Below are 18991 nucleotides of genomic sequence, written 5' to 3'. Positions count from 1 at the left end.
GACACCCACCACGGGAAGGGCTGACTACACACACCCAGTTTGACACAAGGCTCATCTGCACTATCGTGTGTTCAACCCCTCTTTGGCTCTTCCTGTCTGCAGCCCGGGGTGCAAAGACAATCAAGAGACATGTACTTGGTTGTGGAGGGGTGGAGGAGGAATCACCACCAGAAGTCTCCTGACAGAAGCTTCACATGTACCACTAAGTAGAATACATTTGTTCTCTGGCTCTTAAAGATGCTACCTGAATGCTTTGGCAGATCATTTTTGTTTCCTACTGGCAACACTAGGTGCTGATGAACAGGTATATTAAGTCTTGACAACACAATAAATCCACCAGTGCAAAGTAACACACATCAGGGCTGCCACATGGAAAGGCCATATGGATAGGCCAGCATCAAAAGAAAAAAAAAAAAAAAAAAAGAAGTCCTCAGACATGGTCTTTTCCAGCAGGATGTTTACTGGCTGAATGGGAAATTTGACTGGAAAACAGCTTGCTGTATTATTTTTCTAAAATCAAATAGGAGTTATTGAATAACTGTTGGCTTTGTTCTGGTTTTTTTCAGCTCAATAGTCTGTTTCACAACAAAAGTATTACAAAACACTTTCTACAACTTCCGCTCTATGGTGTAGAACAGCAAAAAGGAGAGGAACCATGGATGATAGACGATGCAGGAGAAATTCTAAACCAATTTTGACACCAGAGAATATGTGACTTTGCTAAATCTTCCAAACCTGACACCTGCAGGTATCTCCAAATAGATCTATTAAATACAGCCAGGTTTGAAGCAGTCCCATGGAAATGAAAGGATCCGTTTCAGTTTAAAGTAGCTGAGAATATTATTCAGGCATGCACTGACAGGCAACTAAAAATCCCAAACTGCAAAAGGCACCAGAACGACATAGTTGCTGACCGAGGTGTCTGTTCTGCAAACATGTGATAGTTCTTGCCAGTGTCTGCGGCAAAGACATTTGACAAGTGACATAAATTTGCTGTGGAAGAGTCACAAAGCTGGATCTATCCTTAATGTGTAAGCAAACAACTTACATTCATTAAAGTTTAGTATGTTTGGCAGCTATTTAGTTATTCTGCCCATAAAGTTCCATAAAGGCGTTAGCACTGCTCAGGAAGCCAGGTTAGAACCCCAAACAGCTTCCTACCACGCTTCTGCTGTCGCTTCATCCCATTCCACTGCCCGTCCTTTCAGCAGGGCCTTTGAATACCTGTTAAGCTCATTTGTATCCAAGCAGCAAGCAGACAGGTTTGACATTGATGGGAGATGGCTTCACCACTATGGAAGAGAGCAGTAACAGGACTCATTTTTTACCGAATTGGTTTTAGAATTAGTCAAACCATTATTTATTTATTTATTGATGACAGAAATATTATAACAACCAGTCTGGATTTCCAAATTATTTTTCCAGAGAAGGTCTCTCCTCCACAGGAGGAATGGGAACACAAGCTCCTACCAGCTCTCAGTTTTCACACACTCCAACAGAATCCAATGGAGATCTTTTGGTTTTGCGGAAGAGACCATTCAATCAACCATTCTCTTGCCCAGCAACTTTTCTTCAACCTCCCTGATGGGCTAGGATAAGCAATCATAAAGTATTATTAGGGATATATATTTATCCCTTGAATTTTCTCTAGCATTTGTTAATTTTTCCATACCAGTGCTTCCAAGAAAGGTATTCCCACTCCACCAGCAGTGATTGTCATGGCAATTGATCAGGTTAATTTGTCTATTTTGAAAAAAAAAAAAAATTTAAATCAATAGCTTCTTACATGCCTTTCTTTCATGGCTTTTCCCAGCAGTGTTCTCTCTTCTGCCTCCTCTCCGTATCATTTTGTGATGAAGAAAGCTGCAGTAACATTTGATCTATGCAGACTACAACAAAGCATGTTTGCATTGGGCCAGATAGCCAGATTTTTCACCACTACACACAACATAACAAAATCTGGCTGCTCTCGGCCAGACGGTCAATTATCTAAATTGAGTTCTAACTATTTATTAACAGATCTTCTATTCATCTTTCAGTTCTCAGTTTCAGATTTCCCCAAAATCTTTCCCCATGTGTGAGACTAGGTGATTTGCATGCACAGGCTGTGCAATTGAACAGATGGATCTGACAGCAATGGCATATTCTTCCACAAAAATGACAGGATAATAAGTGGAGATCTTGTTAAACTTGGCTACCGTTAACATAACTGCTTGTTTACTAATATTTCACAGCAAGTCAGACTTACTGACAGTGCTTTACTTGCCAGTCACTGAATGTATTGGCAACTGCTTTTTCTTAGGCTTAAAGAAAGAAGAAAAAAGAAACAGTAAGATTTTCTAGAGGTAGTCTGACTTATTATTTTTTTAAAATACTTCAATTGCCATTGATCAGTATTTGGAATCAAATATATACGGAGAAGTAATTTAGAGCAAAATCACAAGACCAATCAATCTCTCAGAACTGAAAAACCAGCTTAACTTTTTTTTTTTTTTTTTTAGGGAGAAAAGTATCAACTGTTTTAGTATGTGTTTGTTTTCAAGAGGAGACCAGACTTCTACTTAAAAAAGAATAGCAATGCCAAGTCCAAAAATAGAGGGATTTAGAGGGCCTAGAACCCGATAAACACAGCTGAAGGTGTTCCTCCCAACTTGTGCCTCCTCTGTTCTTTGGAGTAATTGTGTCCAAGGTAGTCCAAAAGGAGTTTTAAAACAACACTTTGGAATATTCTCCCCGGTCATTTACCAGAATGGCATAAGTGAACACAAATCCGTTTTCATTCCTTAGTGGTTCTGGGTGTAGGCTGAACCTCACTATCCTTTTTCTGTTACTACCCATGTAAGAATATCCCAGCCTCTCCCTTCCTCCAGACCCACCACTCAAGCAGTCATTATCATACACACAAAATGCAGGTGTAAGAACAGTCACTTATCTGAATGCAGTAGAGCTGTGGCTGCAAAATAGGAAATTTTCTTTGTAATTTAACGATATTGGAGTATTAGAAGAACACTGAGACAATATATTGTCACAAAAGAATGAAGACGAGGATGTAACCTGTTCTTTGGCACTCTGTGCACAAGTGTTGCAGCAGTTAACTCCTGCCCTTACGAGTTTCAATTCCAGCTTTAAAAGTTCAGTTCACATTTAGAGGAAGCCAGAAAGGATTTAATGGACTTACACAGTGAGTAATCCTGCTTAGTTCAGTGTAATGTGATAAAAATATCAAGTGTGCTTTCTGTTAGGATTTTTTTTTTTTTATGTCCAAGTACCAGTCTGTTGTACTCTTGTAATGATAAAAACCAGCTGCTCTAAACCAATGTGCATCTTAAGAAATACAGGCAAGAAGCAAATTTCCTTCTCTCAACACCCTGAGAGTATGGGAAGACACAGATGAGCTCCCCCAGGCCTTTCCACACTGCTCCATCTCTGGAAATGATAAAATTCCAAAACATAGGGCCTGCGTTTCAGGGACCTCACAGTGAACGCGTGTGAGTCGGAGCCAAGCTGGTGTTAGAGGGCAGAGCTGGAAGGATCTGCCTCCTCCTCACCAGGGTTCAGCTCCTGGAAAAAGACATTCATGTCATCTAATAAACTTTCTCTCCATGCTTATCTCCCCCTTTAACAATAACTGGAGCAGAAATTCATACCATTCAGAATTATACGATACTAGTTTGTATTACCAACATCCTGACCACGTACCACTGCACTTGTTTGGTGCCTTGGCTCTGGAAGGCAAAAAGATAGGATTATATTTCTGCTGCACAGGTGATTGGATGCATTCCTTTTACTAGTCTCTTTTTATTCACCTAACAAGAACAAACACCTGCTGCCATAATGGAAGAAGAGATTGTGGGAGACCTCATCAACACCTATCTAGAATACCACGAGGAACCTTGGAGGCTGCTGGATCCTGGGGCTGCCAGACTGATACAACCCTCTTGACAAAGGCTTTTCCCTGCACGTTAGCTCCTGAACTACTCAGAATTAGCAAAGTTTTGTTTTTGTGCGAAAACTATAAGTGTTTCTAGAACATATATCCATTCAGCAACTGCAGTCTCTGGACTGTTGAGCCTGGCAAGGCTTTAACAAATGAGAAACCCAGAAGTGCCATGCTTACAGCATTGTTTTCTACAAGTCACACCAGCACTTTTCCCACAACTCTTTCGCTTTAAAACAAATGAAAATACATTTGATGTGTATGATCAATGACTAAGGATTTTGGTTTAATTTACACTGTTATATAGCTCAAACAAAATACATGAAGTTATTCCTTGATTAAAGCTTTGCATTCAGAAGCAGAAGTCAGCCGTTGCTTGTATTTATTCATTCTGCTAAGCATTTAGCATCTCTATTAAGTGCAACAGAAGGTGCTGCCAAAACCATCGAAGAGACAGAAACCATTTCGTTTGGCACTGGGCTGAATCCCTCTGCACGATTCCTAGCAAAGACCTACAGCAGAGAAGGGCTTGCATCCTACTGGCCTGATAACGTATGAACTTGAATTACTGGCAAAAGAAACACACACTTTCACATCCTTTGAGTAAAGAAAGAAGTGCTTTTCAGCAAGGAAATAAAAGGGACAATTTACTGGACATGTGTGCATAAGGTCTTTTCCCTTCACTCCTGCTGTCAAGTCTAGCAGTATTCCTGCTGCAAAGCTGGCTCAGTACTGTGCTTGGCACAGAGGGACTGAGCATGGAGACTAGAGGCAAAGGAGATCCTGCTGAGGATTTATCTTTCAAATTAAAAAACATATTAATGAGTAAATCTTGTTTTATCTCATGAATGCACATATTGGCTTCACAGAAATGCAGAAATATGAATTCTTCCGCAACCTTCTCTCACACTGTTGTGGATGGGGAAGGATTCCACTGCAACAAAGGTCTCATGGCTCCAGTGTTCCCCCAACTCAAACACGAGGTAAATCAAAGCAGCAGTTTTAACTCTCAGTCGCCTGCATGAGGGCCACGCTTTACTTACAGGGCCCCAAGATATTTTTGTCTTTGTCCCCTTTACCCCATAAAGGACAGTGGCAGCCTTATCTCAAACTGCTTAGAGGTTTGGGTTTTTTTATTCCATTAACAGATCCCCTGTGGTCGCTTCAGCCTCTCTAGTTGAGGACAAGATCTCTGGAGAACAGCAGACACTTTCTGCTGGCATTACATTTCTTCATCTGATGAGGTAATACAACAAACAGCTTCTCTCTGGTTGTGCTTCATAAATACCCTCAAACACTGTGCACTGTATGTGTGTGTGTGTGTGCGCACGCGTGTAGGACTCAGAGACAGCACTGTGACTATTGGCTCTGCAATCCACCTTTAGAAAGCTAATGAGCACCCAATTAAAAACAGGAACCTTATGCACCCTGCACATACAGCCAGAGACTGAAGCCTCTGCCATAGGACAATACACATTCAAGTGGGCTGAACCTTTGCCCACCGACTACACAGATCAAACCAGAAAATCATAATTATTATCTTCAAGAAGTAGGAATGCAGCTGATTAATGTGAAAGCCTAATTTTATGCAAATGCTATGCATAACTACATTCTCACTCAAGCTATAGGAAAAAAGTGGGAGTACAGGTCAAGATAGCTACTATTTATTTAAATGAATTCAAAACATGTGCCTTCACCCCTAAGAAGGCTAAGCATATTTTTTAAATATTTAACATCCAAGTCCCAAGACAAAATAATACAAGGGTATTAACCGCCATCATCTTTACTCGGCATCACCTCAATTTGAAGATCAGATATGGAGGAGTACAAGCAACCTCAAACATATTTTAAATCAAACTTGCATCTCCAGTGTTAGCCTTTCAAACATCTTTAAATGGACTGACTCTGAGTAAGTAATCAAGAAGCTGACTCCCATCCTACCACACATCCGAGGAAACTCTATCAGCTTCAGCAGTTACACCCTGGATCCGCACTGACTTAAAGAACCCAAATTTAGCACTTGATTGCATCCCCTTTTTCTGATGAACTCTGCCCTGGAAGAGGATCCACTTGGATACTACTAAATTTTCATTTTACTGAAAAAAATATTAGTAGTGCTGAAAATAAAAAGTCAAATTAACATCAGTTGCAGATACTCTGCACCTCTCTATATTTTGTTTTCTCAGCAACTGTGACTTTTCAGCAGAACTGCTCCACTGAATTTAAAAGTGTCACTTTAGACTAATACTTCTTGAACTGAAATAAGATTTTTGGCTATAAATGTTTAAGATGTGAAGCACTAAATTAAAAGAAAGAATCCACTTTTAAAAGCCTGCAAGTCAGATGAGTGCTTGAAAAGCTAAGCGTGAATTAATCATCTGCTTCAAGACATCTGTTTCCCTTAAAAACGTGCTTCCTTAAGACTATTATTTCTTAAAATGGGATCACATAAATACTGTCTGACTTTACTGACAAACTTAAGTCTATATCCAGATGTACCTAAATTAACCATCCAACTAATGCCATGGCAGGATATTGCATGGACCATTTTCACCATTCCTTACCCCTGTGTCTTTGCTGTACACACACACACACACACACGAAGCAAAGCAGCAAAGGCAGACATTCAATCAACATAATCCACTTGCGGAAGAGTCTGACCGTACTCCTCAGGCTGGATGTGGACCCTAGTAATACTGTTAGAGCTACAGCAGGGATTGAGTCAAGTCAGACATAAAGACAAGTCTCTGCTGCAAAGGGTTTACATATTAAAAAGCAACTGTTCCTTAAGCAAAGGACTAATATATACCTACAGCTGCCTCCCTCCCCTCTCTTCCATGACCCCTTCTTAGACGTAAAAATACATACTTGACATGAAATTATTTGCAAACAGACAGGAAAAGAAGGCGAGGTAATTCAGTTGTAAGCTGTACCTGGACTGCCAATTCTCCCATTTGGTCCACAGCTATACCAGACACTAAACTCACATACTAAAGAACACATTTCAACTCCCATGTTTCTTTACAATGAAAAAACAAACAAACAAACCAACCACCCACCCATGCTCAACTAGGCCAATGCAGGCACCCCCCACTTTCATTTATTTCTGTCTCAATCAACATGGGACTTTAAAAGATAATCTCTGATAGAAATTCAATTTATTTCTCCTTCTGCATGTCTGAGCAGATCTGTAATCTGTGTAATCACTTTGCCACACTGTCTCATACGTTTGGACTGAGGGTCTGGGACATTGTTTTCTCTGTTGCAAATAGGAAGTGCATTAAAATCTTATCAAACCAAATCCAAATGAGCATCAGTCCAAGAATAAAACTGACCCAACATACTTCTGGGGGAAATTCTGTTATTTCTATGTCTTTCACATTTTTAAAATGAAATGTTTCACTCTTTTACAATTTAATCTTATTTTAGATGAGAATGGGAAACTAATGAAGAAAGCTCTCCAACGAAAACATTTTAGGATACAAAATATGCTTCTTAGTAGGAGGACTTATGATCCTGTAAGTAGTAAAGTTTGCATAGATGCCTGTTCAGAGTGAGATCAGAAAGAGAAACTCAAGGATAAAGTAGGTACCGAGCCAAGGGATCTGATCTGCCATTTGGCCCTGGTCTGCCCCAAGCCAGGCTCTGGCACACGGCAGCACCTGGGACATAAGGAGACCTCCTTGGCTGCTGGTGTGCCCCCATGTGCCTGCTTTTACCCCATCACACACTGGTGCTGTGCCCCAGAGCCACGGGCACGCTCAGGGAAGTGGGTGCCCAGAAGTGCTGTTATGGGTTTGTTGTTTGTTTTGGGGTTGTTTTTTGTTTTGGGTTGTTTTGGTTTTTTTTTAAACTATGTTGGACAATCCGAGGCTTCTCTGGCCAGCAATAATGCCACCTGGAGCACTGGGCAGCTTTGCCATCCGCTCAGAGCTGCACAGGCAGACTTTACAAAACAAGATCTTGAAAATACAGAATTAAAATGTTACTCCTGAACAATGAATGTGATTTACCACCTCATCTGATCAACCACACTAGTCACATCACACCACCTCAGCATTGCTGAAATGCCAAAATAAAACAAATGCTTTAAAAAATGCTGTTCAACATATTTACTTCTGTTTCTCACCTGTTCTAATGCCTAAAGTGCATGCCTTCCCCATCACATTGTCCACACATAGATCACTCCTCTGTCTACTGCTTCACTTCTTGTCTGATACACCTGTGGTGAATCTGGCTGGGCAATAAATCCCTCCTCTGCCTGTTAGGATAAATAAAAAAACAGAAAAACTTCCTAGCAGATCTTTTCATCTCTTTGCAGTGCATTTCTATCAGAACATGGGCTCCTCTGACAAGAGTGAAGCATGTGAAATGGGATCCCTAAGATTAGGAGTATTTTCTACTGCTCTTAAAAGCAGGGGCAATAGATATTCTGGTTAAAAAAAAGTTATATAAAGGTAACTAGAGACTCTTTTTGCTTTAGAATTAAAAAAATATAATTTGTTAAAAGTAATATTCCAATCTTATTTTCGCTGCTATTAACTGTTCTCTGCAAATTCTTGAACAGATTGTTTCCTGCATTCTTTCATAAACTAGAAAAGTAATTTAGGCCTGCTAACCCTAGGATGTGAACCACTAGCCTTTACAAGGTGAAAATAATTGCTTATTCCCTTCTTCTGATTTTTCCTCCTAGGCAATAAAGGTATGCATTAGATGAGAAAGGGTAAAAACACCTTCAGCATTCATAACATATTCTTGCAAGACATACTAGAATAGTACAGATCCTTAGTGAAGAAAACAAATTGCTTCTTCCAGCAAAATTATACCAACATACAGTTAGGATGGAAGACAGCTTGAAAGTATAGGAAACAAAATACTACAGAAGTTAGGAATCTGCTAAAATGTTGCTTTTTTTTTTTTCTTTCAAGAGAAAGAATTTGAACTGAATAATAACTTTTTTTTTTTTAATTTTGTGTTATTACTTACAACCAAGCTTCTGAAATAAGAGTATGAAATAATCAAGAGTTATCATTTGTATCATTCTCAGTGCACTGGCTTTTCATTTTCATAAAGGTCATTTACTCTTTTGCAAAAGATATAAGTATCACCCCTTTCAGCAAACGCATAATCCTAACACAACGTTTCCAGCAGCACCAAACCATTCATGCAATTTATTTATCATCCCCTCCTTCACTGTGTAAAATGGCCCTGGCCATTTGACTGATTGTTTAGGAGCACACATACACAAAAAAACCTTTGTCCTTATTTGCAAGAGTTCCCAGCAATCAATTATTCTGAATTAGGGAAAATGACCAAAAAAAATTGCAAATGAAAACCTATTCAAATCAACAGGCACTTGCATCCAAGAGTTTAAAAAAACAAAACAAAACAAAAAAACCCAACTGGCTGAGGGACACACTCCAGTAGTTAATTTTTGAATTTTCAACTGTTGAGGTAGTTGCACAGGGCTGAAATAAAACTAAAATCTACCAATATTTAAAAGAGTAAATGCAACAAGAGAGATAAATCTTGCCTAAGAAACTAATATAAAAATTGGGCAGAGTAATGAAAGTAATTTAAAAAAAAAAAAAGGAAATATTTATTTAGAGAGAGTTAAAGGAGAGTAATGTAATTAAAACCAAACACAATGTGATTAAACAAAACAGATTTACTGGACATCTTTTTTTTTATGAATTATAACAGTTCAGTCCATACAGGTAAGAGTGATGAATATGATGTGTGTTTATAGTCTTCCATAAAGCATTTAATCAGATGCTTCATGATATTTTCATCATGAGACGTTAATGATCATGTATCATTATGACACTTGCTAGAAGAGCACAAAGCAGCCAGACCTCCAAATGGAACTACAGACAGGGAATGGGTGGTGAGAAAAAGCATTTGTATTGGAGTCCTGCAAGACTTAGACATTGGCCCTGTGCTGTATCAATGACCTGAAAAAAGAAAGTGTTAAATTGGTAATGATTAAGGTTTGCAGAAGACACAAAAGTTCAAGGAATGCAAAATAATAAACAGCATACTTCTGAGCTGGAGAGCAAGGTAAGATGGTAGGAAGGAAAAATACAATACACACCTCAGTGGATCTCAGAAGGAGAAAAATGCGGATTGTATTTACAAAAGTGGAACTCCACCCTCTAAAGAATTTAAAAAAAAAAATAGTTGGGAGATTTGACTCACTGAACAGATGCTTCAACTGCAATATTGCAGCCGGAAAGACTAAATGCCCTCACATTATACGTATAAACACAATCTGGTACAAATCATGTTCTCTCCATGCTTTCCACTGATATAACTGCCCCTGACAGCCTGCAAATTTTTCTGGTGCCTACAGTTCTTGATCAGTGCTGGAAACTTTACATCCTTTACAGGAGACCTCCAGGAATTAATTAAATATTTTAAAGAGAGAGCCTTCAGGGGTTTGATCCACATAGAATGTGACTACACATTTAGTAGAAGTCCAGAAGGCTGTGACTTCATGTTTATCAGAGAGAAACTTGTGTGATAAGAGCCCTTTCAAGTGAGCAATCAGATAAAACATAATTTCTTGCTGGGAAGTAAAGCTAGACAAACATCAACCAGAAATATTTGTTTTTCAGCACTGAGAGTAATCAGTATTGGAATAAGCTGAAGTTCGCAACATATTGCACACCCCAAAAAGGCTTCACTAGATGGATTTTCAAAAAGCTGCAGCCTTGTTCATACACAGTTTAATTAATTTTGGGGAAAGACTGAAAAATGAATGGCCTTATCAGTGTCTGAATTGCAGACTGCTGGTCTGTTCTATCCATATATCTAAAAATCCTGGCTCTATATGATGCTTCTCGTAATCTATGTACCAGATGCTCATAGAGATTTAAAGACTGAGATGAGTTCAGAAAGCGCTTAGGTTTCTTGATACAGTGTCCCTTCATTTTATTATGCAATACACAAGGCTACTGAAGCCAGCCTTTTTAGTTTTCCAAAATTGTACCATTCCTACTGTTATTCAGCATCATGTTTCAGCATCACTGTATAAAGCATATTACCTCCGGCTTAGATTTTCTCTGTCACTGCAATCATTTCTGCAGCACAAATTCTCAATGAGACAAACTGCTTTCTATAATTTTGAGAGTATCTCCACATTAGACCACAACTATGTCACATCACACCAGTTCTGGGCTCGTATTACTAACAGCCACCAGTGAGACCACATCATCCCCCAGATACGGGATGATGAGCAGTTTTCAGAAGTGCCAGCCATCTTCACGATGGGAACATCCACTGGAGCAGCTAGATTGGGAGCATGCTTCCGGGGTCATAAAAGAATCTCAACGAGGCTGCTGTTTCCTTCTGGAAATTGGCAGTTACAGAATTAGTCTGATCCCCAGACTGTCGTGCAGCAGTTGGTGAGCCCAGCATCATCATCAGTTCACCCGTACACACTCACACAGCTGCATTGAGGCACACACAGCAGCAGCAGCAATTCCCAGAGGCATGCATGGACCAAGTGTGCCATATTTTCAACTTTATGCCAAGGATCAGCATTTCCCAGAAAAAGCAGGTAGTATCCAACCAAAACACAATGCTTTAACATGCCAAAAAAAGTATATCTAATAAAGCAAATTTATCCCTAGTGTAGCTCCCCTGATGAGATCTTATACCAGAGATGTGTTTGGCCCAGTACTTAGAAATGAGACACTGCCTGCAACAGGCTGGTATAATGCACTAATTACAGTTCCTATCACCACAGGAGTGTACTTTTGTTTATATCCCTTCCATGAAGCTTACTCAGTTAAACTAGAAACTGAAGAAATAATAGAAATCTTGAATAGATATTAAATCCATTGGAAGTGAGAATATAACCTGCTACAGAATGCAGTACATCTTTAAAATAATGGGTTTACACCACGTAACTTCACTGAAGAGTGATGTCTGCCCATCTCCAATTCCTCTTAACCTCCCACTTAGTACACAAAAGTACTAGCTTATAGTTTCAGATAGATGTTGTCTTTAACTTTCTGTTCCATCTTTTGTCCTTGCCCTACATTACTATTTGTAAGTTCCAGATTCAGGAGCAATACGGACAACTTCAAGTAAAGGATAAATTGTTGTTTATAAGAACTCTCATCTGGAAAAGAAAGAGAAATTTAACTTGAGGTTTCAAGCATCTTTGACATCTGCTTATAGAACGGTTCCTAATTCTGTGAAGAAGTTAAACAGACACAACAGTAAGCATAGGAATAGCCTGAGTGGCACTGAGGATTAGGTGTACTTTCTGACCTGGCACACAAAGAGAAACATGGCTGCACTTGGACTGGACCCTACACCAGATGGCAGGCAAACAGAAGGCAGGTCAGTCCTGGGGAGAATTCTTCATCTGCCTATTCTGCAAGGCTAGTATGGACTTGCTCCTCTGGATCTCAAGCTCTTCCTTCCAGAGTCTGCATGCTCTCCATTTCTAGTAAATTAAGAGAGAGATGGTCAAATCGTTATCTTGCAAAGATACCCGGTGCACATGCTTTAATACAAAACACTAGGTTTAATCAAAATGTATTTTATGCACAAAACAATATCATTGACTTTTTAGTACTTTATGTTTACTACTAATCTTTTTTTTCCCTTTTATAATTATGAACATAAAAGCAAGACATAATGTATCTGACTTTGGCTTAGGCCTCTCTCCAATTCAAACATTCTATATAGAATGCTTGCTTCCAATATTCAAAACACTTCATCACATCCTCAAGCTTCTCAGAGGTATCTTTATACTCCCATACTCACCACTTGTGATTTCATGCATTCTTTATGCACTGAAGACATACATTTAAGAACCAAATCAATTTCTGAATACAACCTATCAAAATTAAAGTTCTGCAGACTGAAAACTTCCCTCTTACAATATCACATTTGCAAACAGACATAAAAATAGTCTTTTTATCAGTTTTCCACATCCAGGCCCACAACCTGCCCTACAGATTACTCAAGAACAGAAGTTAATGGCAGTTGACATAAGCTCTCCCTACCTTCTCAGCTGTGCCAGATCACAGCAAAAACCTTTGAACATCCTGAATACTCCAACTCAAGTTCTTCAAGACTCAGAGTATTCCGACACTGAGAATTTAGAAGGTTTTGGCACACCCCAATGCTACACCACCAAAAAGAAACTTGCATAAACAAAACATAATTTGTATCTCGGTGAGACAGAAAAAAACAATACTAAGCCCAGTGAGACAGGAAAAACTACTGAGCCAGATCTTCCCTTGGCTTGAGTCTACACTGTAGAAATCCTGCCCTGTTTCACTACTCAAATTTCACACAAAGAACTGTCCCCCTCTGAATAACTTCTAAATTAAGAGGAAAGCATAAGAGATTAAGTCATGAGAGACCACTGTAATAAACTATTCTGACCTCCTGCACACACCATTCAATTTTTCTAAATTAATTTCCATTAAAGTTAGAAACAACCTTCAAGTCAAGATTAGTTTTTTTCATCTCCTGCAATGGAGATTGTATCATTTGCTTAATTACAAAGCACTTTTAATGGCAGTTATTTCTAAAGAATGTATAGGTTCTACTAATACAAATAAATGTATTGGGATATGGTGTGTGGGCATCTGTGGCACGCAGCATTCAGCGGAGCTGGTCACAGCCTGCACACACCCACTCTTTCACTTGGAAACAGCCTCTAAACTACCACAGCAGACAAACTACCGGCAAGTCGAAAGCTGAAACCATCTCTCTCAGGAAGTACTGGCCCAAGTTCCGACACTCCAAGGTACAGAGAGAGCTTCTGAACTTCCCTGAAGTTAGAGATGGCTCAATTGTGCCTTCTGAATTTTATCACAAGTACTGACATATAAATTCAGGTCCAAACCTGAAGGGAATAATCCAGTATCTGGTTCTGTTCCTCCATGGAAAAATGCTTTTTATTTAGAAAATACACCGTTCTCTCCCAAGGGATCAAAACAACAGCCATTTGCATCTGGTAGACTCTTAATGGATCAAAATGGGAATATGCAGGCAGTTAGACATACACAATAACATGGCTTTCTATTCAGAAAAGAGAAAGAGCTCAGCTGCAGATTTCTAGCTAAGAACCATTACCGTCATATGAAATGATGGAATTTTTTCCTTTTCTAATACCTTATTGCAAGCTCCTAACAAGACAGAAGTCTGCACTCACTACCTAGTGTTAATCTAATCATAATTGTATTTGCTACAGTTTCAGTAAACATGTAACCAAAGTGCTTAAAAATCTATTTTAATGATGTTTTCAAGAATAATACTCTGCATTACAAAAGAAAGAGGTAAAAGGTACGTCTTTTACATATAAGAAAAAACTTACAGCAAAGGCAAAGAATATCTTAAAACCGAAATAAAGCTATGTTGTTCCCTACAGGGAAGCTTCAGGTGTTTCACTTTCAGTATTCATAGAAAAAGATGAAGAAGGACAGTCAAAATAGTTACTCTACCATGTCAGCTTTAAATATTCCACTGACTTTCAACAACTTAGCAATAAAATTACAAATATACAGAAAACCGATCTGCTACTGTACTGAAGCTACATACAAAATCAATAATGAAAATACACAACAAAATATGCAAAAATTAAGTGTTTTCCATTCATAAATGCAGAATTACTCCCACATTCCACTCTGTCCTGAAATGAGCACTCCACACAGTGACAAAAAGGAAGACAACTGTTACTATACTTCATAGAGTAAGCAGAAGACAAATCTACACATTACTCACAAATTTAGACTAACCCTAATTCTACAAACTGTTTGCTGTAGAATCATAGGTTCATACATGGACACATGTAAAATTAGTATTACCAATTAAGTACAAGTCAGATTGAAAACAGTGATGCTAATGAAGGGTCTCATTCAGAGACTGCTGCTTGTTGGGCAGAATGAGTCCCAGTTCAGCAGTCTAATCCTAATAACAGAAAGCACTACGCTTAGCAGAATTTGCACAAAAAGCCAAAAGTGATCACTAAAAATGTTCTTCCAAACAGCAGGACAGGACACCAGGAAAACAGAATATTATTGTATTCATTGCAACGTTAGGCTTTTGAGCACAGATGTGCTTGACATAAAAATGACATGCATTACAAATACAAAATGCTACAAATGCTTACTGCATGCAAATAGTCCCCAGACCACTTCATAATTTCTACATCAAAGTAATACATACGTAAGGATGGAACATGGTTTCTATTTACATAAGCTTTGACAGGAAAGGGCACATTAAATCATGACTGAATCACTAGCATGAAATTGCATTTCTAAATAATTTAAACCCTCACTCCAGTGTTTCTCACTAAAAATCCTTCATTTCAATGAAGTAGTTTGTAAACATTGAAGATGTACATTTATACAATCTACAGTCTCAGCAGAAAATAAATTTCAGGCCTATCATCATTACTGGGTTCCAGCTGCAGAACAGAATCATGTGTATACAACTGGTCGCTACAGCCGTAGTGCAAAGCGGCGCATGCACCCTCCGGAATTCCTCGGCCCTCCACGTCCTCCCCAGGGAAGCCATTCAGGTACCTGGCTATGTACGAGCCCGTCGAATGCCTGTTGACGACGTGAGGAGATGCCGAAGGCTTGTTCCGAAGAACGACCCCGGCTATGCTACTTGTGTTAGAAGATTTTTGCTTGCTGGCAGCCTCCTGCCTCTCCTTGGCACGGCTGGCGATATTCCGCACCCTGCTCTGGCTTCTGGATGAGAGTTTTCTGACCAGCGCCTTCGGGCAGTCTTCATCAAGCTGCCTGGAGTACAGAGTTTGACAGCTGTCCTCCTGGTCCAGGGACACCAGCTTCCTCAGCTGTTCTGTCAGAGCATCCGTAGAATGTGGTCTCATATTCTTCATAGCAGCAAGCTTCTTGTCTCTCATGCCTGATGAGATAAAGCTCTTACTTATGTATTGATACTTACTTTCAAAATTGCAGGAAATATCCTCTGATGTCAAGTCTCCGAGACTCTTGGATTTGCAAGGGCTAGTCTGCTTGATGGTTGAATGAGGTGGGAAAGCCAAAGCATTTTTGAGCACCGGTGAGTGTATGTTGAACTGGGATCTCTCAGAGGTACACATTACCTCTTTCTGCTTATCTGAATAATGATGATGATATAAAAAGCCAACATTTTCACACATTGGAAAAGGGAGTTGAGTCCCGGCGGTCCTGAAGTTACCCGAGCAGTCCAAGGCAGCAGCACAGAGCTCAACAGTCGCACTGCTCCCAGAGGCTCTCTCACCACCATGCCCAGTGTCCTGCTTTTGCCTCAGTTTCAAAGGGGAAGCCACCTGGCTCATGTCTTCCCTTTTGTACTCACATGCAGTTACCAAGAGATCTTGATAATCCCCATCTACTTCCACAAGACTGCTACTTTCTGAATTTTCACCAGTGGGAGGGTCAACAAGTGTCTCCTCAAAGATAAGGCTATTGGGAGTAAAAGAACTAGCAGATTCAGGGGCTTCCCAGCTTGTTCCAGATTTTGTTCCACATTTCCTTTCGGGATCTGCATTTAGCAAAGAGAGAGATGAAGGACAAGGAGAGCGAGGCAAGTCGTTTTCTACACTATTTAACTTTTTCTTGCAAACTAATTCACTGTGGGTCTTACATTCAGAAGCCGGTGTAAGAGTTGCCTCATGGATAATTGTGTACACAGAATACTCTGCAGTTTCAGGGCTAGAGAACATGGTAGTATCTGGAGTTGAGAATAAAGGGGATTTGACAGATTTTGTGGCAGTAAAGTTGTGCTTACAGGGACTGTTAAGATCTGCATTAAGCACATGTGGGTGTGTAGCCATCACACTGAAGGTCTGGCTGTTAGCGCCATGGAAGCTTGAGACCGCGGTAAGATTAGCTTGGTCATCGGTGACATCAAACTGTCCGATCAGAGCTGAGACAGCACTATCCATCTCGCTCTCATTTGCTAAAGAAACTTCATCTATAAGGCGAGAAATGTCACTGTCTTGCATGGTTAAAGTGGAGTACAAATCAGGAACATCATGGCAAATGGTAGAAGAAATATCTGTCAAAGAAAGAGGTGCTCCAGTGCTTTTCTCAATGATGTCATATCTGTGATTTTCCACCTCTACTTTTTGAGAAAGGGAAGTCCCCATAAAAGTTATTTTTTCCTCCTTAGACCCTTTTGTATCATCATCTTTTTTACTGTCTGCACAGTTTTTGCCGTTTGTTTTTTCTGTGGAAATTTCAAAATCAGAGTCCTGCATTAGAGGGACAGTTTCATCAGAAAGGTTATTTTCCTGATAGCCTATGAGGTTATTTGTTTCAGCTACACCACTTGCCAAACCTAAATTTTCAGGTTGCTCCTGCAGAGGTGGTACTAAAGAGTCAACTGTACTCTTGTCCTCGTCATTCTTCTTAAATTGAGATGCCAAATTTGAAGTATTTGCCATTTTCTCAGAACATGTGAAAACAGATTCTTTCAAGTTTGTTTCCTCCTCATTTGTAATGTCATCACTGTTGGCTAAATTAAATAAGAAACATATTAGTTGCATACATTATTGTCATCTGTTTATTAACAGCTATTTTGTCCTTAGACAGACAAATGGAGAATGCAAAATTAGGTACAGTTGTGACAGAACTTAATTATGGAGTTGTGCAGGTTTAGTACAAATTATCTGTGTGATATGAATAAATGGAAAAAATACAACTGCAAGCACTTCATTGAAACTTCCTTTGAATGTTTATTACATCAAGCACGTGATGTAATATTTGTTGCAAATAATGTTAATGAGGTACCATATTGTAGCTTGCACATAGTATTACCTTCAGCTGTGTTCCTATTCAGATTTCTACTATAAAGAAGCATGGCAATAAAGACAGAACAAAACAGCTCTGTTAAAAAACAATACTTTGAAACAAGATGCATGCTTAAAAGAGCTGAGTAAAAAGCATCAAGTAGATGGACTCCAGACTGCATTTTACATGTAGTTATTGTAAAATGTTACAATTTAAGGATTTAATTTTTAATCTTCTACAAGCATACTGCCCTCATGAGCTCAAGAATTTGAATTCCATGAAAAATACAGATTAGATATTTCCTCCACCAAATCTTGTTATTTGTCTTTATATGCCAAATCCGAGCTGCATGACTCACTCTTTTGGAGCTTTTAAAAAAGCAGGGACTACAGAAGTAAGCTCGGCATGATATATACTGTTTCTAACATTTGCTTGAAATCAGGTACCCTAGGAAAAAACAAGAGAAGCCCTGAGCATTCCATATGAGTGATTAAACCCACCCCCCGGTATAGTAAGAGCTATTTTTAATGAACATGGCATTAAAGGCTGATCTCCAAAATCTGAAAAGTTCCTCAAGCTTTCTAGTGCTCCCACATGAGGATGGAAGAGACGCACACTTCTTTGATTTGTAGGTTTGGTTTTTTTTTTTTCTATAAAGACCAGGGGAGAAAACGGACAGCACACTGTCCATTTGGCATAATTCCAATTGAGATAGTAGAGATGTTCAGCCGTAGTATTTTAGCAAGAAAGATCTCTGTTGGACAGTCAGTCTTTTCCATTCTTCACAGCATCCTGCAATAACGAACACTTCATCTGACTAGTATGTCCCTGAGGGTGAAGTCACCTCCCAGTCTGAAATATTTGTGCTGAACTTACTTTCTGAGAACACCCAAGCCTATGCCTGTATGTGCACGAGGATGTGTTGTACCTCTTCTTACCATGATTCAAGGCTTCCACAAAAAAAGGAGCCCAAGTTGCTTTCCTCTATGTCCACCACTAAGCATAGAAGGGAAAAGGTCCCTTGGGGACAGAAGAGGACTCCATCTGGAATTTCATCTTCTGTGTCTCATTTCTTTCTGTCTAAGGTGGCCAGTCCTGCTCCGTAGGGGTTACAAAGACCAACCTATAGAAACTTCAATGGACAGGATGTACTCTTTTCATAGTTAGAAGGGGCAGCATTCATTCCCCATGACAACTTTTTAAGTCATCTCACCAGGTCTCGTGTTTTCTGTAAAGGTTATTTTGCTGTATGTGAACAACTGTGACCTCCAAAAAGTGT

At 39.4% G+C, this 18991-nt stretch overlaps 1 protein-coding gene across 3 annotated transcripts in view; it reads right to left on the bottom strand.

Moving 5' to 3' along the window:
* Positions 1 to 15320: 15320 nt before the first annotated feature.
* The window catches only part of PLCH1 (phospholipase C eta 1), a 68434-nt gene continuing 64763 nt past the window's right edge, over positions 15321 to 18991 (bottom strand). For all 3 annotated transcript variants that reach the window (XM_074153059.1, XM_074153060.1, XM_074153061.1), the window contains one exon: positions 15321 to 17437. In XM_074153059.1, the coding sequence (XP_074009160.1) occupies positions 15321 to 17437 (2117 nt within the window). The remainder of the gene's footprint in view (positions 17438 to 18991) is intronic.

Source organism: Numenius arquata, chromosome 9, assembly GCF_964106895.1.
Source record: "Numenius arquata chromosome 9, bNumArq3.hap1.1, whole genome shotgun sequence".
In the NCBI taxonomy this organism is placed as follows: Eukaryota; Metazoa; Chordata; class Aves; order Charadriiformes; family Scolopacidae; genus Numenius; species Numenius arquata.
Note: the sequence above shows the minus strand (reverse complement) of the source record. Positions and strands in the feature narration are given on the sequence as shown.